Consider the following 23,272-nt stretch of genomic DNA (forward strand, 5'->3'; position numbering starts at 1 on the left):
ACTAAACTGATAAACTATTAAGTCTTTGACCCCTACAGCTGAAGTGGGTGTGGACAGAGCTAGTTATAGTAATACAAGAATGAACAAGGTTATAGAAGAATTCCATAAGCTGAGTTTTTGGTGACTTTACATAGCTCACAACACAGTTGAATAGAGAAAAAATAAAGTGTTTTCCCTGATGCTGGCTTTGCCACAGAAGGCAACAGTTTGTAACTCAAATCAAATTCTTTTCTGTTGCATAAGCCAAGGGGCAAAGATCAGACAGAATGTTCCATCCTCTCCATTTCCCTGTCATTCCTATGTGTGATAAGTGTAGAGTGTATTTCTTAGAAGTTGATCTTTAAAGTAGCTTAGGGAGAGGATGTCTCAGGCAGTATACTTCTCTGGGAATCAGCAGTCCCAGGATGCATTTTCCAGGATGTTTTGAATGGCAGGGTGACTTAGGAGCTTCAGGCTCTGGGGGCCTTAGCAACCCTTCACTGTCAAAAGTGACAATATCTGGGGGCTCTGCAGCAGGGACATGAAAGCTGTAAGAGCCAGGCTTTCAGAACTTCCAGAATTTCATCACTGATGCTCCAAACTTACATCCTGAGACTTGTGGTGTTAGGAAGAAATCTGGACAGTATCACATTCCTTTATCATAGCTGTTGAGTCTGGAGGTCATGCTGGGCAAGTTTATTACTTTTAGTCATCGTTTCTGCAGTTTGGTGAGTTATTTTCAATGCCACTGTACCTTTTTGAGATTAAAGAGATGGAAACAGTAGATCTGAGCTTTTTAGATGGAACTTGGTGAGCTAATGATTCTTGTTCCAGTTGTGCCTAAAACTTTATTTGCTTTAGTGGATGTTTTCATGAAGCTATATGCCACAAATCTGGAGTTATCAATGGTGATTTATAATGGCTTTGAGGCCATGATCTTATGTCAATACAGAATATCTTGTCATTTGGTTGTCTGTCACTTTGTGGTCCACAATCTTTTCACCATCAACCTCTTCACCTTATAACCTGGATCATCTTAGAACATCAGTAAACTTCCTTACTTTCCAGTTGTCACAGACCTTTGAGGAGCCCATTAATGACCTTCCTGTACAGTAAGTGTAAGTTCCTAAAATATGTTTCCTTCTTTTATCAAATCATAGAATTGTTTCAGTTGGAAAAGGCCTCTAAGATTGAGTTCAGCTGTCAACCTAAGACCACCATAGCTATTAAACCATGTACTAAGGTGCCTTGTCCACATATTCCTTAGGCAGCTATTCCAATGCCTGTCCACTCTTTTTGTAAAGAATTTTTTCCTTATACCCAATCTATACCTCCACTGGCACAATTTCACCTTATCACCTAATACTAGGAGAAGAGATGAATCCCCACCTTAGTCTAACCTTCCTTCAGGTAGTGGTAGAGAGCAAAAACATCTCCCCTCAGACTCCTCCAGACTAAACAATTCCAGTTGCTTCAGTTGTCCTTTGAAAGACTTATTCTCCAGATCCTTCAGCAACTTTATTGCCCTTCTGTGGACATGCTGCAGCAACTCAATGTGTTGTAGTGAGAAGCATAAAACTGAACCCAGTATTCAATGTCCAGCCTCACCAGAGCTGAGTACAGGGGCATGATCACACCCCTGCTCCTGCTGGTCACTATTCCTGATATAGGCCAGAGTGTTTTTGGTCTTCTTGTCTGTCTGAACCCACTGCTAGAACATATTCAGCTGGTCATCAACCACCACCTCCAGGTCCTTTTCTGCCAGGCAAAACTCTGCCCTGAGCCTGTAGCATTGCATAAGGTTGGTGTGACCAAGTGTAAGACTCAGCATTTGGTTATGCTAAACCTCCTACAACCAACCTTGGCCCATCTATCCAGCCTGTCCCAATCTCCTTTACAGAGCCTCACTACCCTCAAGCAGATCAACATTCCCACCCCTACTGTCATCTTCAAATTTACTTGGGGTGCACTTAATTCCCTTATCCAGATAAAGATATTAAAGAGAGTCAGCCTAAATACTGAGCCCTAGGAGACACCACTAGTGACTGCCAACTGGATTTAACTCAGTTCACCACCACTCTGGCCATCCAGCCAGTTCTTAAGCCAGTGAAGCATCCACCTATCCAAGCCACAGGCAGCCAGTTTCTCCAGCGTGACACTGCCTGCTAATGCCTTTATAAGCCTATGATAAGTGCCTTCGTTAGGAATAGAAGAACTAAATCACCATTGATCATGCCAAGCTCCCTTAATGAACTCCTGCACATTGATAAGGCAGAACCACATTTTGCAGATGTTGACTCCTGCCAGTTAAATCTCATTTATCTAGATCTTGCTTATAGCAAAGATCAGCTCTACTGATGCCATTCTTTATAGTTGTTTCCACGATATTGTGTGGTACAGATCTGAGGCTTAAAGGTCTATCATTCTTCTGATCTTCCCCAAATGTTTTTAAGGTGTTTGTGTTCTATTCATCATCATTCAGTTTTTGAGTCCCAAGAGAGTTTTAAATAAGTATACTATATGTTTTTTATATTTTTTCTCCTGGTCCATCATAATAGTGAGGTAAAAGACCTCCCAGAAAGTTTCCTTTACAGCAGCTGTCACCCAAGGACAAATCTTGCCCCTACTTCCTATCAAAATAGGGGTATAGAACTTCTACTTCCACTGTGATTGCTTTACTTACACAAACACATGGGTTGATTTTGTTTACTGGAAAAAAGTAGTTGTGTGATGGTTTTAGGTGTTAACTACCCTCCCCCCCCACCTTATGAAATCACCCAGACTAGACTCAGATGGCTGGAAGTCAAGGAATGAAGCTTTATTTAGAGCTTAGCACAATTTACAAGCATATATACACACAAATATATGCAAGTTAAAAGTAATACAGAAACACAGCACCCTTCCCAGAACAATCAGATTTCCAGAAGGACTCTGGACCCAAACCTTCTCTGCCCTCCCATCCTACCCCCCCCCCCCCCTTTTCCTCCCCTCAGAAATAACCACATGAACACACATCTATCTCCTGTGATAAATAAAAAGGGTTAGGTCAGATTAGAGTTAAGGCAGAGGCAACCACAAAGACCCTCCCTACCACCAGAAAGAAGGAGCAGAACTGAGAGCAGAGTGTGTGAGAAGTGTCTTATCTATACTTTGACTAGTTGTGTTTCCCAGCAGAAGAATGGGTGATAAAGGGTACATTTCCCCCCCCTTCTCTCTCACAACTAAGGATTTAAATTCTTTCAGTAAAATATTCAAATTAGCCTCAAACTAGCACAAGTTATTACAACAGGTGTAACCCAAATCTGAATTAACATGATTCCATTGAAGATATGTTTTGCTGATTACTCTTACAGATCCTTCACCAGTTACTTAGTTGTAAGGTACACCTGCAGGACATAATAGACATATTTCACCTACCACTGCTAGTTGATAGCTTCTACTTTCTCAGTTATTGAAAAACCAATCAATCACACCATTCTGTCCTCTATTTTAATTATTTTCTGTCAGGCTGCACAGTTCCTATTAATTGTTTAATGGAGGAGGCTGATCTGGGTTAGGAAGAAGCTTCTCCTTTACTTCACTTTCTGCTATCTCTGCCAGAAACACAAGTATCAAATCTGACATGGATAAATTTAACATTTTCCTATATTTTAAGGATGTCTTTAAAATAATTTAAAAAGTGACATCACCTTGGGTAAATAAAGATATATGTTTTTACTGTATGTAAATTTTAAGATGTTTTCAGCTACATAGAATGATATTACAATGAAAGTATAAACCAGTCAACTGAGATTTTGGTATCTATTTGGAGATATTCTCCTTGCAACTACAAAAATATAGGTATTTATCTGTTTGGAGAAGGCTTTCTCTGCCCTAGTTACGTGTGTAGAAAGACAGAGTATATTTAGAATCTCCTTCTGCTTTTAGACCAAACCTACACAATATAATTTTTCTGACCTTCATTTACCCTCAAGATATCATTCTCAAGATTGGAAATTGATTTTGAGAACTTTGAAGTGCAAGCTTCAGCTACTAAACTTTTTGTTAGAGTAGGTAAAATACTAATGCCAATCAAGTCTGAACTTACCCCTTACCTAGTCAAAACCCTCATTCCATGTGGCCTCCTCTTCTCCAGTTTCCCATGAAAGACTTGACCTGTTGCTTATCTAACAGACCTTTGTTTTTTCCCACCTTTTAATTTGTCAACTTTACTAATTATTTGAAGGAGTTTCTCAGTCTTCAATGAGAATTTAAGAACCTCTTAGCTCTACCTCACAACACTGTAATGGAGGAGTAATTAACAGTGATTTTTTTCCAAAAATCAATATTGTTTATTAATTTCCAACCTTCAGGAGTCTCATACACACCCCACAATGGTCATGGAAACATTACAGAAAGGAATAACTAGATCTAGAACAAACAGGTAGCAATAACACCACGTTAATTGATCTGGAAGAGAAGGCTCCTGCAGATAATTATACTGCTATTGGTTAATTATACTGCTTGTCCACTAGATGGACTCAAGGAGCAACTTTCTGCTTTAAGGCAGGAGGCCTTGAATCTGTTAGATTCAATTGCAGTTTTGCTAAGGGCTTTGCTAAAGAAGCTTTGAGTATTTACCAATATTAGCTCCCTACTTGCAGGCCTAACTACAGCTTCAGACAGTACCCCAAACACTTTCAGTGAATTCTGTTGATATCTTGTTAGCCACTGCGGCTTCTGATTCTTCTCAGGCTTTACAGACTGCTGGGCAAAGGAGGCAGACGATCTCTGACCTTACCCTGCTTTCTCTGGATGATGTGTGTGTCCCTTCCAAGGCTCCTTCTCTTGGCAGGATGTCTTGCAGCATGCAGCCTTGGCATGGATGTCACGCTGGCTAAGCAGGCTGATTGTGTAGAGACAGGCACTGGGCTTGTGGTTCGGCAGAGCTAACTTGGAGCTCAGCGTGGCATGGCAGAATGCAATAAGGCAGCAACACTGTCAGAAACAGAGAGCACATTAAGGCAGGAACAATGATGGCAGTGGCAAGCAAGCACGTTTTCTCTACCTGCTCGTCTCTCTTATCAATGTACCCCAAGGGCTAATTAGCCAATCAGAATGGCAGTTAGCTGAGCTTAAATATATTAGGTGAAGCCATAAGCTTCCTTTACCCAAATCTGGGGAAACATAGGCCAAGTGTATGTACCTTGTTTACCACAGGATGTAAACAGGAGCTACGCCAGGGGAAATTTAGGCTGGAGGTGAGGAGAAAGTTCTTCACTGAGAGAGTCATTGGACACTGGAATGGGCTGCCCGGGGAGGTGGTGGAGTCGCCGTCCCTGGAGCTGTTCAAGGCAGGATTGGACGTGGCACTTGGTGCCATGGTCTAGCCTTGAGCTCTGTGGTAAAGGGTTGGACTTGATGATCTATAAGGTCTCTTCCAACCTTGGTGATACTGTGAAAACAAGCCTGGGCAAGTCAGGGTCCTTAGACTCAGTGGCTCGAGGTTCTTTATCCTCTTTCCTGCAGCTTCTTCTCCTCAGGACAGGAGGAGGGAGAACACAAAAACATGCCTGGGCAGGCCAGGACATGTTCAATCTTATTTTGGCCTCTTCAGGCCTACCACAACAAACATGCATAAAAAGATGTCTGATTGCTCAACTTACAAAAACCTGTTCAAAGAAGTTAGCTTAGGATAATACTATAAGGAAAGAGGCTTTCCTATGCTAGAGTGTGTGGGAAGAAAAATTAAGCTACATGCTGAGGTCATAAAAAGAAATAAGGACTCAACATTGTTCTTTTTCCATCTATATAGATCTCCTATTAGAGTGTTTGAAGGTGCTCTTAAGCAGAAGATTGAATTTCATTCTTTTCTAACCCACTTCCCTTCCACAGACTGCTTCTGAAATGACATTTGAGTGATTTCTGTGTCACAATTTGATGCCTACTTAAACTACTGTGATTCTGACTATTTTTCCTAGGAGGCAAACAAGTATAAAGGTGGAATTCACCAGTCGCTTTCTGCGGCCTGCCGAAGGGGTGCTGCTACTGGTCTCAAAGCACGTGGGTGGAATTCATGGGGTCACACTGACATTCTCTCTGAAAGCTGAAGTCAAGCATATTGAGCCTGCTGTAAGTCTATCTGTGTGCTTAATGCTCTCACAAAACCCATTGTTAATCAGTATGTTGTATCAAACCAAAGTGAACCAAGGTAAGAATGCAAATGAGAATTAGCAACAGCATTATCTTCTGACATGGGAATTTTCAGATATCCAATATCAGTCAATGTGAATGCAGGGAAAATCCTAGAGGAGTACCTTAGATCCTGAAGGGTATAAACCACACTTATTCAGGATCTAAACTGCACTAATTGCTCTGAAAATAAACCTGAAGCCCTTTCACTGTATGAATGCTTTTGTAAATTTCATTGTAGAGGTGATGTTATGCTTCAGCCTTGTGATTTCAGGTACCATATGTAGATAGATAGTAAATTTTTGCTAGATGTTGCTAGGCTTATTTGTGCTTTTAAACTTTAGACAGTCCATAGATGTAAGATATATCCAAGAAATAGGGCAGAGGTAAACCAAACATTCATTGAGCAGATGTGGATATGTCTTCTTCTGAACTCAAGAGCATTTATATGCCTCTCTATTTTTCTTTTACATGATTCTCTTTCTACCATAGCAATAGGTACTAATGTTAGAAATGAAGGTTGAAGCAAGAGAAAAGGGAGGACATGGAAAGACAAGAAGGAAAAAAGAAGCTAGATTCATGCTTGGCCTTGTGCTGTCATTTGGAAGAACATTTACAATGTTAATGCATGTTCAAACAAAGTATTTTTAGCCATTCTTTACAGTCAAAGCCTAGAATTTAAATCATATTAATTTTGTAGTCATCAGTGGTCAAACACATGGTTCTAGTCTTTGTACTATCTTCCTCTATGTTTATGTGCTATACATTAATACAATCTTACAACTTGTTTTCATGTTGATGTAAATTTTCTTGTCTTTTAGGATACATTAAAATGCAAATTTCCATGCTATGAGCTGAAAAAACTTATCCTGAATGTTACTAATCCCTTCAGAACTGATGGCATATTCAGGTAGACAATGTTGTAAAGACAAATCTTTAATAATCATGATCTTTTATCAAGTTTTTTCCATCATTTTCTTCTTAAAAATATAAAACCTTGAGGCTGAGTTGTAGCAATTTACATTAGCAAAATCGCTGCAGGCAGTATAAATTGGAAGCTATCATAACATAAATAAGCCTTAATTGAAATCCATCTCAGCACTAGCCATAAAGCTTTCATCAAATGAAGTTCACAAACCTTGCTTGTACTTTTGTGTTTGGGCTGAAGTCCAGCCAAATTCCAAAGAGGAACAAAACATGCTAATTAATTAATGGTCATTTTCCCCCACCCAGTCTGCTTTATCCTGCTATTTAAATTTCAGGCACACAAAAGAAAATCCCATGACTTTGCCTTGTGGTCCACATCACTATCACTTAAGCTAATATTTCATCTACATGCATTGTAGACTGAACAACTACAGAGTTATAAATGTTGCTTTCTTAATACAAAAGAGAGTACTGTGCCCTTTCAAAATCTATTTTATGCTATCCGACTCCATATTTTGTCTTCAGTCTTACAGAGCTTAAGCTCTATAAGGTCCATGCCATTCATTTACTTACAAGAAATATCTTCCCTAAAAAACTTTGGCTTCTTTTACTGATCTGTTTAATAATCACATTGCATAGGCCACAGACTAAACTTCTCTTTTCCTCCCCAAATAGCTTTGGTATAGTCATCTCTAAGAGGATCTGAAATAAAAGATTCTTTGTGTGGCATTTCCAATGACTTGAACCATCACTGCATGCATTGCTTAGTCAATTAATACTGGGAAATGAGTTTTTGATTCCAAGGAACTCAATCTTTTACAGAAAATTTGGCTAAAAAAAAATCCTAGAACTAAGTGTATCACTGACACTTCAAAAACTCACATTGAAACCATAAAATTATAGAATTGTTTTGTTTGGAAGACAGCATTACAACACCCAAGAGGGACAAAGACCTGCTGGAATCAGTCCACAAAGATCACAGAGTTGGAACACCTCTCCTGTGATCACCCATGAGTGATGTTAGAATGACCATCAAGTTTCTATCCTACCTAACCGGGGGGCCACCAGGCCCCCCGGCCTTTGTCTCCTTCACCATTCACCCAGTGTGCACCATGAAGACTCACCAGTGATGACAGGAGGAGGATCCTCTGCCCAGTTGGGCACAGCTTGAGGCTTGTGCCTTAGCTGGAGCGATTATAAAGGGGAGTGGGCAGGGAAGGCAAAGTGGTCACACCTGAGGTGGGAGGAGATTCCAAGAGAACCCAGGTGCTGTGGGTTTGGGTGAAAAAAAGGAGAAAATGGAGCAGGTGATATGGAGGAGGGGCAGATATGTTGGGAAGGGGAAGGTGGTGGTAGTGAAGGGAGGGAGGGAGGGGTATTTCAGTGAGTTCTTCATGGGCAAGTAGTGTAACCTTGTGGCCAGGAGGGCCAATGACAGCCTGGGGTGCATCAAGAAAACTGTGTCCAGCAGATCTAGGGAGAATCTTCTCCCCCTCTCCTCTGCCCTGACAAGACAACACCTGGAATATTGTGTCCAGTTTTGTCCCCAGTTTGAGAGAGACAAGGACTTGCCAGAGAGAGTCTTACAGTGTTTAAAGTATCTCTAACTGAAATGAATCAGCTTCTTTACCAAAATTTCATTTAAAAGTTAGAGTAAACTTGAGTTCTGTTTTTGTTTTTCAAGTTAAAAGTGTGATAACTACATATACTCCCCATACTCCAGGGTCATTTTGCTGGAATCTACAAGTTACTTAATGCAGCCAGAGCAAGTGTATCAAGCCATGCAAGTAAAGGCAACCCAAAAGTTCAGGTAAGTTCTCCATGGCAACTGCTAAGAATATTTAACTGAATTATACAATTCTGTTGGTGTTACATCTTTGTGCCTGGTTATGTTTATGCTCTTTGTGAGGAATTTTAGGCTGGGACGTGGAAAGATTGTAGAGTTGTCTAGCATTTAAAAACACTTTACAGATAAACACTGCAGAAAAGATGAATATAGCATTAAAAGTCAAATGGTAATTGTGTGTAATTGTGCTGTTTGGCAAAAGTGTTATCAAAGCTAGAACTGAAAGGTGAGCTGTTGGTGCTGTGATAGGGGAAACTGGTGATTAGGTGACTGAAATGCTGACAGTTACAGCTCAGTGCAGCAGAGTTAATTCTCATTCCTGGGATAGAGGAGCTAGAAATATTTAAAAGTGCAACAGTAAAGTGAAATTTCTGTTTGAAAATAAGCAGTCTAGAATTCTGCTTGTACTGAAGTGTAAAGTGTGCAGGTTCAGTAGGCTTCTGGAGGTGTAAGAAGAGAATAAGAGGTTATTAGTGTGGCTGTATTGACATAAGTTAATATAGTTTCATCTAGCTTTAGCTGCCTAAGGACTGGCTTTCTAGCATTGGAAATATGGAAGTAGAATTCATAGTCAGCTTGGTAGAGGTATTAAAATGTCAAAGAATAAAACAAACAAAACAGAGCAATGGGAATCAAAGAAAGATAAAGAGAAAAATCTGTTCTTAAGATTTATATTCTGAAAGAAGGTATTTCTTCTTTCACTGTCTTCAGTTGTTAGATGCTGAGCTAAACACCAACCAGCTTAGATGAACAGGCAGAAATCTTTGTGGGCATTGAAGAGATAGGATGTAAATCAGAATCGCTGATAGTCAGGTTTAAAGAAGAAAGTGAAAATGAAAAAGGTTTGAGAACTAAAATTCATGTTGGTCATTGGATGTGGCAGAGCACAGAGAAAGCATGTTGGTGTTTTGAATGGTACCCATTAAACTAAAAAGGTATTGAATGACAGTAAAAGTCCAAGTTTACATTTAATAGCTACATTTTCCTTCATGGATTTCTTCTGTAAGACTAGGAAGTGGTAAAAGTATACTAAGGATTTACTAATAGTCCTATTCAAAGACCATGATTAAGCATTTCAGGGTATGCATTACAATGACCATGAGTCATAAGAATGGTTCTTGATTGCACAGATTGATTTGCAAGAAGAGCTGTGAATGTGGGTAAATATTTTTACATCATCAAACTCAGTCTAAAATTAAAAAGGAGCAATTAAGGGATTTCAAATCAAACTTTACAGAATATTGTATACAAATTTTTAATTTTATTTTTTTAAGCCAGAAATAATAAAATTAATTCTTTTTTTAAATTTTCTGAATTTTATTCTCACTCTTATAGTTCTAAGCAGTTTCATTCTCAAGGGAAGAGTTAGGTTATGCAGAATACCTGTATGTACTTATTGATCTAAAAAGCTGTTTCAGAAAATATGGTTTAGAAATATATTATCAGGAATCATCACGATTTTGATTATCATTTGACATACTTGCAGTTGATGTATACTAATGTAAGCCATAGTGCCCCTTCTGGGTAACTCCTGTATTGCTTTCTCTCCTAGTCTTTGCTATTCACAAACTATCCCACAGAATGTGGAAACTGGCAAAAAAAATAGAATTGAGTTTTGTGTTCAAATGTTTTGGTATTTTCACTGCACTAATAAGCAGTTCCTTGTACTCTTTCTTGCTCTAATAAAATGTTTCCTTGCTTTTGTCTTCTGAAGTTCATTGATGAAGTCACTGCTCTCTGGACTTAAAGATTTCCCTGTGGTGCCTTAGACTTTTTATGTTTCTTTTTGCCTTAGTAGTATATAAAATCTGGAACTGCAAGGGACTAAAAAGATTATCTCATAAATTCTGCTTCAAATACAGAAAGCAAAGTGTGTTTACTTTTCTGAAAGTTTGTTGGGTGGAAAAAACAGAGTTATTAGCTAGTTTGGACACTGGACTGTAGAGTAAAGGCACACCAGTGCATGTGTACAGATAGCTATGATGAGGTGGTGATTAGTGCAGACTACCTATGTTGACTGCATATATGATTTTGCTTTTGATCTTCATTTTTTGAATACCTGATAATATGGCAAGCCCAGCCTCTTACTGGTACTCTGTAGGAAGATGTAGCTGACAACTCAGAGGTGATAGGTGCTAAATTTTCTTACTAGTGCACAGGTGTGGAAGTGGGTTGGAAGTATATGATCATTAAGGCCCTTCTAGCCCAAAGTGTTCTGTGATTCTAACTTGTAGTACAAGATTGAACTGGTTAGACTAAACCATAGCAAAAATGAACTGAAAGTGTTCACACTTGCCTTTTTCTCTGTCTCTATGAGGTCTTTATACCAAGGAATTGAGAGGCATCCTCATAAAAGAACCATGACCTGTAAATTAGGGTTGCAGAGCTTTCTGTTCATGTAATACACAATAAAATTCCCTTGCCTTGGAAGGGTTGAGTTGTGTTTGCAAAAGACCTCCAAACAAATGAGGCAGTTTGTGAAGGTCCTTTGTCACCGTCCCCCCTGTTAAACTGAATCACTTATAATTACTTGAATTATCAGATTTAGTGACCATGTGTGTGATACCATGTGTTTAGTCTCACCAGTAGACTGTTGATCCTTTGCCATTGTGTCTACACAGCACATGCATACACTTGATAGTGGAGTTTGTTTTGGGTTCTACAGTGATGCTTTTCTTACAGTAGACTTCAGTGCTAATACAGAGTAGATTAATTGCTGCGTAAGTTGTGACAGGATGCTACTGTGGGCTTAATACCCTAGAATCATAGAATTGGTTGAGTTGGAAGAAATCTTTAAAGACCATTTGGTTTCAAAACCCTGCTGCGATCAGGGACATCTTCCAGTGGATCAGTTTGCTCAAAGCTCTATCCAGCTTGGCATTGAACACCCTCAATGATGAGACATTTAGAACTTCTCTTGATAACACTACAATGTCTCATAAAACTCATAAAAAAGAATTTTTTCTTTATATGTAATCTAAATTTATAACTGTTACCCCTTGTCCCATCCCTGTAGCCCCTTGTAAAAAAGTCTCACTCTCTTTTTATGTCTCCTCTTTAAGTATTGGAAGGCCACAGTAGGATCTTTCTGTTGCCTTCATTTTTTTCCAGGCTGAACTCTTTTCAGCTTTTTTTTTCATAGGAGAGGTATTTCAGCCCTCTGATTTTTTTCATGGGCCTTCTCTGGACTTACTTTAAGAGATCCGTGTCTGTCTTATGCTGGGGTCTTCAAAGCTGCAAGCAGTTCTCCGAATGGCATCTCACCTCAGGAGAGAGAGAATTGCCTCTCTTGATCTGCTGGACACATTTCTGTTGTTGCAGCCTAGTATGCAATTTGCTTTGTGTACTGCAAATGCACATTGCAAGCTCTTATCTAACATTCTTTTTTTCATCAACACTCTCAGGTCCTCCTCCACAGGGCTGCTCTCAAGCCATTCATCCCCTCAGTTTGTATTGATACTGGGAATTTGCTTGACCCAGTTACAGCAAGCAGCCTTTGTAGACTTATTTTATGTCAGTTGTAATGTATTCCACCTAATCCTTTTCCTTATTCCTCTGTGTATTGAAAGGGAAGGTACTGAGCCAGACTGTGAGTATAAGCACACTTTTATACTTTCCTGATCTTAAGTGTATTCCATCTGGTTTTATTACTGAATAAGATGCTGTTTCTCTTTGTTATGCAAGAACAAGATGCAAGGTTTATGTCTTCTAGAACAGTTTTATTTCATTTACTTTTCTCTTCTCTGAAGTTGCCTTGTTCATTGGGGTGAGAAAAAAAAATGCAAAGAGAGACATTCAATACCACCTCAAATCAGTGCAAGAAATTTCTCTGTCATTAAACTCTGAAAATAGGACTTAGTGAATGTGTAGTTCACCCCGGTGAAGAAATGTGCTGTACTTTGTATGTTCTTAATGTGCAATGTATTTCCATATTAGCTTATTTTTTCTTCAGGCAGCTTTTGAGCAGTATTTTACTTTTTGCAGTGATTCTTCTCATGTGGTTTCTGGTTTTGCAATACATGACTTGGCATTCCGATTCAAAGATAAAGCATAGAAAAAGATGACATTTTGTATAAAATTTGTATTTTCATGAGATACTTGCAAATAAATACAGAATAAATAGTATGTTGTACTAGCATACCTCAGAGATCATTTTCCTTTCTGAAAAATAGCCTTTAAGTATAGGTATTAAAATGAATCTCCAGGGTAGCATATTCTGAGAATTTTACAAGTCCATTTATTTGTGATTTTTTTTTTTCCTTAACCCAACCACATTAACTATTTTAAGAGAGACCCAAGAGCTATCAAATACTGTATCTAATAATTGTTTGCTGTAATGTGGTTCATTAAATTTTACTGCTAGGGAAGAATGACTTTTATGTGTAGATAATATTAAACCTGAGTCTAGAGCTGAATTTCACAGTATGGTTTGTGGTTGGTTGTTTTTTTTTGGTGATGCATTACAGTCCAGTTTTTAGCATCTATGAGCATTGTGCTTGTAAATCAAGAAAAGCCTCTCCTTCCTTAAGTGCAGCTACACACTCTTATCTCCTGTCAACAGCAATAGAAATTATTTGTAAAGGAAAAAAGTTAAAGATATAAAGTCATATCAAGGAAATATGATGAAGCCAAATTTGCTGTGGGAGATGGGAATAAGCAGAGGTTGTTGGGTTTTTTTTTAAGTATAACTGTTCTTTTCTAATACACTTCAATTTGTTAGTTTTATTTGACATTTATTGAACTGATGTTGGGGATTCTTGGGGTTAGTTTTGGTGTTTTTTTTAACTTGAGTCAGACACGTTTGTTCATAAATATATAAAAAAATAATTAACAGTTTGACTTCCTGCCTGTTCTGGTTTGAGGCTAATTAGAATATTTTGATGAGAGAAAATAGATTATTGGCTGTAAAAAGAAAATAAGGTGATGGCCAAATTATGCATTTGTTCTGCTGGGACATATAAAACACAAGGACACAAGCATAGATAAGACAGTCTCTGCCTGGCTTTTGGCATATTAACTCTGCCTGACCGTGCACATCTTAGAACTGTAGAATCAACCAGGTTGGAAGAGATTTCCAAGATCATCCAGGCCAACCTAGCACCCAGCCCTATCCACTCAACTAGACCATGGCACTAAATGCCTCATCCAGTCTTTTCTTGAACACCTTCAGAGATGGTGGAGTCACCACCTCCCTGGGCAGCCCATTCCAATGGCAAATCACTCTCAGACTAACCACTATGCTTCTAACACCTTTTTCTGACCTTTCCATCTCACCTTGAATGTAAGAGAGATTCTGAGATAAGGGAGAGGGTGAAAAAAAGATGGAGGGGTGGTTGGGAGCCTCTCCTGGGCACTTTGGCTGCTGATAGGAGTATTGTGTTTCTGTGTTACTTTTCACTTGTATATAACTGTATATAGTTATAAATATTTGTAATATATTGTATGTATATGCTTGTAAATGATGCTAAGCTGTGACTAGAAAAGCTTCATTCTTTAACTTCCCGTTGGCTGAGTTTAGTCTGGGTGAATCCTTGTGTAGGGGGGCAGGTGACGCCCAGAACCGCTACACTGCTGTAAGCTATTCTACAAGGAAAAACTCTATAATTTCATGGTCACTGGACCCCAGGCAGCCTCCAAGCACCACATCCCCTATCAGGCCCTCTCTATTTGTGAGCAGCAGGTCAAGCAGGGCTGCCCCCCGGTAGGCACTCGGTGCCATGGTCTAGTTGACTGGATAGGGCTGGGGGATAGGTTGGACTGGATGATCTTGGAGGTCTCTTCCAACCTGGTTGATTCTACGATAAGGAGTCTACAAAGATATGATTTGGGCTTGTTTATGGTGTACACTTGCACCAGCACCTTAGCTGAGCATTTGGTTCAGCCCCTGGCACCAGATCTGTTTACCTAAAGTGTCTCCTGAGCACTCAGATCCCACAATTCATTGCTTTAAGACAATGCTTCATCCAAATGCTGCGATCGAAATGCTGGTGCTTAAAAAATCAGTCTCAGAAGTGTGTTCTGACAGTGGCAAAAAAAGACTGTTATGTCCATAAGGGCTATGAATGCAAACCCCAAGGGTGAGCACAGTGTGTCTGAGCTGAGTTTGGTTTGCAGACATTTAGATGTATTTCTCTAGCGCAGTTTTGGGGTGAAAAATTGGAAAGACAGAAAGGAAGACAAATGGGAGTATCAGAGGAACACAAGGACTTTGACCATTTATGGTGTGCCAGGGAACAATTCTTTGCTGTCCCCATAGGACATTGAAATGATAAAGAGAAGAGCTGGGACTGAAGTCCCCCAGGAACCTTACCGGCATGGAGTACTTTTCACTGGTGAAATTGCTGGGTTTGTTTTTCCTTGTTGCTGTTGCTTGTTTGTTTGTTTTGTAGGTTTGTTTGTTTGCTTAGCTGATTTTGATTGGTTTTGAATGGAATTTTGCTAAGGTGAATATTGCAGAGATACTGTACTGGTTATTTGAAAGGAATGCATTCTGGCTGTGCTGTAAATACAACTACTAACTTAAGCAGAAAAGGTGGTATTTAACATTAGTAGTATGTAGATGGTGATTGTTATTTCGTTTCTTGAATACATTGTCTTTTCTCCTGGGGAGATTCACACTGAATGCTAGAAACTGTTTTTGAACTGTTAGATATTGGAATAAACTCCAAGGGAAGTGCCTCATTCCCCTACATTAGACAGTTTCAAGGCCCAGTGTGACAGGGTGCTGAACTCACTCATTTAAACTATACTCTAACCCCAAAAGGTTGGACTAGATGATCCTTGAGGTCCCTTCCAACCTGGTATTCTATGAATCTGTTAATAAAAAGTGGAATGAAGCTATCAGTACTAGAAATGTCCAACTTCAGGGCATTGCTTTAATTTTTGTTTTTTTTTTTTTTTCTTTTTAGTTCTGAGAACAAGATATTAAATCTTAAAAATTCTGTGCTGCCTGAAGATCTAAATGAAGAGAATGACTTAAATTGCTGTAAGTACATCTGTGCAGGTAGAAACTAGATTGTTTACATAAGCAAATTTTTTTACATCTAAAGTATGGTCAGTAACTGTTATTTGTGGGTATCATAGAATCAGTCAGGGTTGGAAGGGACCGCAAGGATCATCTAGTTCCAACCCTGCTGTCATGGGCAGGGACATCCTACCCTAGATCAGGCTGGCCAGAGCCTCATCCAGCCCTGCCTTAAACACCTATGCTGCTTAGTAACTGATTTCTGGGAGAGTTTATCTTCAACTGAGTGAAATGATACCTAAGTCTGTAGTTTAGTCCTGCTGATTTTACCACTAAAAAAAAAAAATATCTATTTTTCTTCTTTAAGTGCCCATGGACTGGCTTCATGGGAGTCTGATGTGGAGCCTTTGCAGGTTATGGAACTTTTTATGGAAAATACTCATCAGAAGGGATTGTGCATTTCATGTTCTTATTCATTATGAAATGTCAATCACCTGCTTTGTTAAAATATGTGAATCTAGAGCTACAGCTTTTACTGAGACTGTTGCAAGTCCACTTGAGCAGAACTTGTAAAGTCTGTGCTAGTTTGAAGCAAGCTAGAATGTTTTGGTGAGAAAAACTAGATCATAGGCTGTGAAAGGAAAACAGTGGTGATGTCTGCTTCCCTCAGAGTCTTGCTGAAGAAGAAACGAAAACATTAGATAACACTCTCGGCATTTTGTCTTCACTCTCTGGCTGGGCTCTGGCTGAGCTGCATCTCCCTAACTTCACCTTCCACTCACCTTTGCTTCTTATCCTCTTGGCTGAACCTCTATTCTTCCTTGAGACTGGGGTAAGGTTGAGAGGGGCAGGGGGAAGGTGCAGAGGTGGTTGAGAGCCCCTCCTGGGGACTCAGGTTTCTGGGAGGGGAGTTGTGTTTCTGTATTACCTTTTACCTTGTCTATTTCTGTATATAACTGTATGTACTGTAAATAGCTGCTTGTATATTGTGCTAGCTGTAAATAAATAGCTTCATTTATATTCCCAGAGCCAGCTGAGACTAGTCTGGGTGACTTCTAAAGTGTGGGGGGCGGGGAACACCCAAACCATCACAAAGTCCCTTATGGAATTTAGTTTATCCCCTTGGAAATTATTTGGGTTTATTTTCATGAGGAAGACAGATTTGTAATCTGAATAATCTAAGCCTCCTATTTATATTGATGATCCCATCATATTCTGAGATACAACTAATACACAGTTCCTAAAAAATAAAAACCACGCATACCTTTGTAACGAGGAGGGCTACAACTATCAGACCAATTTGTGACTAGCTTGCAAAGTTTTTTATAGCTTCAGTCAGGTTAGAGATACAGGGATATAAGAGGAGGCTCAGGGGTGACCTTATTGTTGTCTACAACTACCTGAGGGGTGGTTGTGGCCAGGAGGAGGTTGCTCTCTTCTCTCAGGTGGCCAGCACCAGAACAAGAGGACACAGCCTCAGGCTGCGCCAGGGGAGATTTAGGCTGGAGGTGAGGAGAAAGTTCTTCACTGAGAGAGTCATTGGACACTGGAATGGGCTGCCCGGGGAGGTGGTGGAGTCGCCGTCCCTGGGGCTGTTCAAGGCAGGATTGGACGTGGCACTTGGTGCCATGGTGTAGCCTTGAGCTCTGTGGTAAAGGGTTGGACTTGATGATCTGTGAGGTCTCTTCCAACCCTGATGATACTATGATACTATGATATTTTTGATGGTATTAAAATGATGTTTTCCTTTCTTGTAGAACCACATTCTTATTTGCGAATAATTCCCCTCTATTCTCTCCATATTATGGCAAACAGAAACTGAACAAGAGTCTTCTGTATGTGTTTTACACATTGACCTGAGAAAACATGGGGGCAATAGGCCTAGCTGGAGAGCAGAAATTTAGGAATATATTTCCTTTGGAGCAGCTACAGTATAAAGGAAGAAGAAAGCCCCTAAATTATTAAGTTTTACTTCTTTGTCAGTTGCTTTAATTTCTCAGAATCCAGAAAGAAAGTGAGGAGGGAGGTCTCTCACAAGACTAGTTCAGTCTCCTCCACAATTTGGAATACTTTGAATAAGGAACACTTGAACTCAGGACAAGTTTGGGAGTTAATGCCTTATTTAGTCTAAAATTAGTTGCGCTTAGCACTGCCTTACCCTATATGATGGAAGGGTAAAAATGAGTCTTCATTCCTCTTGGTGTCTGTTGGATTTTTGCTTTGGTTTATTTTTTCTTTTGCCTTAGAATTATCAAATTCATATCAAATTTAACTTTTGGTTAAAGCAGAAATATTGGGAATTTGTATTTTTATTGTTTTGATACCAGTTTGGATTATGGAGAGAAAAAGTAGGTGGTAGCAATACCTATCTTCAGGTTGATTCTCAATGATCTTGAGGGGTGAATCAAGTCTATTAAATAGGCCAGATTTTGACATAGGTTTCTTATGTGATCTTTACTCATCTTTGTTACCTTCACTTTCACTTCCATTTTTAAGTCTACTGAACTTTCTAGGAAGCTAGCCAGTCAAATGAATAAAAATCTGGTTCTGAGGGAGCCTACATTATTCTCAGAGGTAATTAGTGATAGGGAATGGCCTCAAGCTGTGACTGGGTAGGTTTAAACTAGATATTAGGAAAAAAAAGTCACTGAAAGAGTGTCAGGCATCAGAATGAGCTGCCCAGGGAAGTGGTTGAGTCAATGTGTGACTAAAAGTTGTTTGGATGTGGTGCCTGGGGATATGGTTTAGGGTGCACCTTGTGGAGTAGGGGTATTGGTTAGACTTGGTGATCCTGAGGGTCTTTTCCAACCTGAATGTTTCTGTGATTAAAATATGTTTAGGGGATGAAAACACTCAGTGGAAAGTAGTCAAACTGCCAGTTTCAACCCTAAGATTCTTAGCATTTTACAAAGAAAGCAGCTGCTCAGCTGGATGCTTTTGTGAAAGAGACACAAATGAAGCAAGCTTGCCAATATTTCATTTTTGTCCATTTTGTCCATTCAAACTATGATGTAGCATAGCCACTGCTACTGAGAGCAAGATTGTTTGTTTAAGTAGTCGTAAACTGTACTCTTTCTGTCAAGAAAGTGATTTTTATGTGGGCTGTGCAACATTAAAGAGGTTTTTGTTTTGTTGTGGTGAGAACTGTTTGTTTTCCCTGGTTTTGTTTCAGTGGGAGAAGAGCACAAGTAGTTAGCAAAGTGTATTTCAATAATACAGCAGGCAATACTGCAGTGCATTTACACAAGTATACCAGTAAAAACTGGCTATGAGTGTGCCTTAAATTCTGATTACTAGAGGCTGTTTACAGTATCCTTGTATTTGAACTCAGACAGCCTCATTATTTTGCAAGCCCTGCACATTGGAATGGTCTGTCCAGGGCAGTGGTGGAGTTACCATCCCTGGAGGTGTTTAAGCAGTTCGTAGTTATGGACATGATTTAATGTTGATCCTTCAGTGCTGGGTCAAGGGTTGGACTGCATGATCTTTGAGGTCTGTTCCAACCAGATGTTTTTTGTGATTCTGTGTCTAAACAACTGTTTAAACTTATTTTAACAGATGATCAATCCAGCCTCCTGCCTGAGTTCTTCAGTCCCATGGAAAACCTGTTCTTGGAAGGGAAAGGTTCTGCAGGCTTAGATATTCACTTCCTTCCCTTTAATCTGGAGAAACGTTACTGCACTGTCATTCTGCTTAATGAACTGGTAAGAATAGGATGTTCTGTGACTGCTTTTCATATGGTAGCTTAATCGGTTAAGAATCACTTTATGTCTGCCAATTACATGCAAAGAGGGTAGATGAATGTAAAAATTGGTTATGTATATGGTTTAAGATAAAGGTTTTTATACACATATGCTACTATAAGTTTTGGAAATGAAAGTATTTTCTCTATGCAACTATAAGGTGATCTTTCTGCTAACCTTTGGAAATGAAAATATTTTCTCTATGCAACTATAAGGAGGTCATCTGTGTGCTAACTTTTGGAAATGGCTGATCTTGGAGGTCTCTTCCAACCTGGTTGATTCTATGATTTTATACTCTTCCTCTAAACCTCTGCTACTGGCATTTCTTTATTAGAAGAAGTATATACCCTGGCTGGCAAGAGGAGATTGATGCAATGTCAAGTATAAAGCCTCAAAGCTAAATAATTTAATGAGGGGAAGATAAATGGAGACATGGTAATGGGAGGAAAGTAAATATAAGAAATGTAATCAGAGCTGTGGTACAGACATGGTCTAGTTGATTGGATAGGTCTGGGTGATAGGTTGGAGTGGATGATCTTGGAAGTCTCTTCCAATGCAATTGATTCTATGACATACTTTGGGTGGAAAGGGAAAAGAAAACTTCTGACAGCTCCAGTGGTGAAGAAGAAGCACCTAAATTTAGACACCTAGCTACTAGTCACTTTTCTTAACAAAGAACTACTTGGGGTTATTCAGCCTGGAGAAGCTGGAGACCTTATAGTGGCCTTCCGCTATATAAAGGAGGATTACCGGAAAGATGGAGACAGATGCTTTATCAGGGAGTAAAGTCACAGGGACAAAGAGCAACAGTTTTAAACTGAAACAGGACACATTTAAATTAGAAATTTGGAAGAATTCCTTACTGTGAAAATAGTGAGACCCTGGACCAGGCTGCCAAGAGAAGTTGTCCCTCCCTGGAAGTGTTCCAGACCAGGCTGGATGTGGCTTTGAACAATTCAGTCTAGTGGAAGGTGTCCTTGTCCTTCTTTCAGAAAAGAACTATGTATTGTTAAACATAATTGGGTTGCTGCTACTCTGCTTCTGCATGCTAATTAAAATGTGAACAACCTGTGATTTCAATGATAATAATTTATTAAGTCACAGTTTAATAGTGTCAGTTCAGACCTTTGCAGGTCAATGTCTAATATAAAATTAAATGGTGTATTAGGAGAACAATTTGCTATCTGTTTTTCCTAATTACTGACTTCTGTGGAGAATTGCAAATTCCTGGTAGTTAGTTTTGTAAAGTGCCAGTAGGATTAGATAAATAGCTAAAGGCAGTTTAACAGCTATTTTATTAACTACTTTTTATTAACAGTAAACCTTACAAAATGTTGCTGCTACTCTGCAGCTGATGGAAAATGGCAGTATAAAGCCCTAAACCTGTGGGGATACTAGCTAAACTCTTAAAATACAGCAAAATATCCATTGTATCCCAAGCATCAGAAAAAAACTCAGAAGAAAGAGAAGTGGATTTGCATTCTATGGAGTTCAAAAAAGCAAAGAGAGAAATGGGGAAGTTTGTTTCTACCTGTAAGCATATTGATGTCAGCAGTGACAAGAAAAGTAACAGATAGTAGAATGGCATCCTAGCAACCACTGCATTCATGAAATCAGTTGTATATGCTGTAAGCTCATTAACTCTCCTCATAGAGCCAAATCTCTGTGTCAAACAGGAATAATTCCTGTTTAAATTGGTTCCCAGGAGTGGCTATTAGTTTGTGTGTGGGAAACCCATTTTGCTGTAGGGTTTTTTTTTAATCCTTCTCAAAGAAGATTTGTCTGAACTATTGAATCAAGGAAGGGAAGAAAATGCCATCAGAGTTGAATAGCTTTCCTTCTTCTGGATCATAAACATTATTGCAGTGTCTTCAGCCTCAAGAATAAATATTTGATGAAACTATGAATAAAGGTAAAATAAAAAGCAGGCTTGTCTGATTGACTGTAATAAGGGGAAACCAATTCACTGGTTGGCAAATGAATTGTCTAAATTGTATAATAAATTATTTCCTTCATATCTGGAATGGATAGTAGTAATAAAAAGGGACAAAATATGCATTTTTAGGGCAGAGTTTTACAGAATGTGATTTATGCCTTCTGTACAGATTTTATCAATTGTTGCAGCAGCATTTGACCCTTTACCTTGCAATCAGTAGAAGCAAAAGTTGTCCATCATAAAGTTTCTGCTGTACAAAAAAGAAGTTACCAAAGCAATAGTAACACATCTATTATATCTTCTTGCTGCTCCAGATAGATGTAGCACTAATTCAGATATCTTTTAGTTTGGATGTTTTCTGATTGTAACCTTTCAAAGTTGGAAAACTCTTCGTGAGTAGTTGTTCTTTTATATGCTTATTTATTTATTAGAGATATTGCCTTCTATTTGCACCTTACTTTTTTGGTCATGATCAAAAATGTTATTTCTCTGCTAATTAATTTATCCTTTCCTTTATGACAAATTACTGTCTTCCTATTTTTTCCCATGAGGCTGTGTCTATATTTACTTTCAAGCTTCTGCAGGTCTTTAAAATTATTTTTGATGAAATAATTAAAATTAGTTCACTTTATTTCTTCTTAATTGTGAATTTGTACATGATGCTGACCTGCCTTGACTTCTCTTTTTTTTTTCCTGCTTTTTAGAGAAATATTACTGACTCAAAATTACTGCAAACATTTATATATATAAAAAAAATCTGACAGTGAAGAGTAATTAAGTAAGCTTGTGAATATGTTTTAATTATATGTAGCTACAGCACATAATTAGAATTTACTTTAATGCTGTGTTGATAGGTCAGAGTACTGTCATCCAGGTGAATTGTATAAGGAGTTGGCAAGGATTGGCTGAAGTTTCTTGACTTTTTCAGACTTAATGCTCTCAAATACCCTCCTCAGGGAGGCTGGACTCGATGATCTCTGGAGATCTCTTCCAACCTCTAAAGTTCTGTGATTCTGTGAAATAAAAGTACTTTATCTCATAGCAGGGTTTAAAATAATAGCTTGCTTTTATTCAACCATCATTTTTAGATAGCACATCTCCTGAATAGGAGTAGGGAGGTTCTCCTCTCCCTCTACTCTGCCCTGGTGAGACTTCACCTTGAATACTGCGTTCAGTTTTGGGCTCCCCAGTTGAAGAGGGACAGGGATCTGCTGGAGAGAGTCCAGCAGAGGGCAATGAGGATGATTAGGGGACTGAAGGGCATTGCTTATGAGGAGAGGCTGAGAGACTTGGGACTTTTTAGTCTGGAAAAGAGAAGACTTAGAGGGGATTTGATAAATGTTTATAAATATCTGAAGGCTGGCCAGGAGTGGGGGGCCAGGCTCTGCTCACTTGCTCCCTGTGATAGGACAAGGAGCGATGGGTACAAATTGCAGCACAGGAGGTTCCGCCTCAACACAAGTGGGAACTTCTTTATTGTAAGAGTCACAGAGCACTGGAACAGGCTTCCCAGAGGGGTTGTGGAGTCTCCTTCTCTGGAGACTTTCAAGGCCTGTCTGGATGTGTTCTTCTGTGATCTGTGCTAGATTGTGTGGTCCTCCTCTGGCTCGGGGGCTGGACTTGATGATCTCCTTGGGCCCCTTCCAACCTCTAACATCCTGTGATCCTGTAAATATGTACATTATTTCACAAGTCAGATCTTAACT

At 39.2% G+C, this 23,272-nt stretch overlaps 1 protein-coding gene across 1 annotated transcript in view; it reads left to right on the plus strand.

The window, feature by feature from the left end:
• The window catches only part of CFAP47 (cilia and flagella associated protein 47), a 287,488-nt gene that overhangs the window by 100,612 nt on the left and 163,604 nt on the right, over positions 1–23,272 (plus strand). Inside the window, exons 37-41 of the mRNA XM_064151944.1 lie at positions 5,940–6,090; positions 6,972–7,060; positions 8,801–8,887; positions 15,832–15,908; positions 19,446–19,591. Coding sequence (XP_064008014.1) covers positions 5,940–6,090; positions 6,972–7,060; positions 8,801–8,887; positions 15,832–15,908; positions 19,446–19,591 — 550 coding nt within the window. The remainder of the gene's footprint in view (positions 1–5,939; positions 6,091–6,971; positions 7,061–8,800; positions 8,888–15,831; positions 15,909–19,445; positions 19,592–23,272) is intronic.

The sequence above is a fragment of the Pogoniulus pusillus genome, chromosome 12, assembly GCF_015220805.1.
Source record: "Pogoniulus pusillus isolate bPogPus1 chromosome 12, bPogPus1.pri, whole genome shotgun sequence".
Classification (NCBI taxonomy): Eukaryota; Metazoa; Chordata; class Aves; order Piciformes; family Lybiidae; genus Pogoniulus; species Pogoniulus pusillus.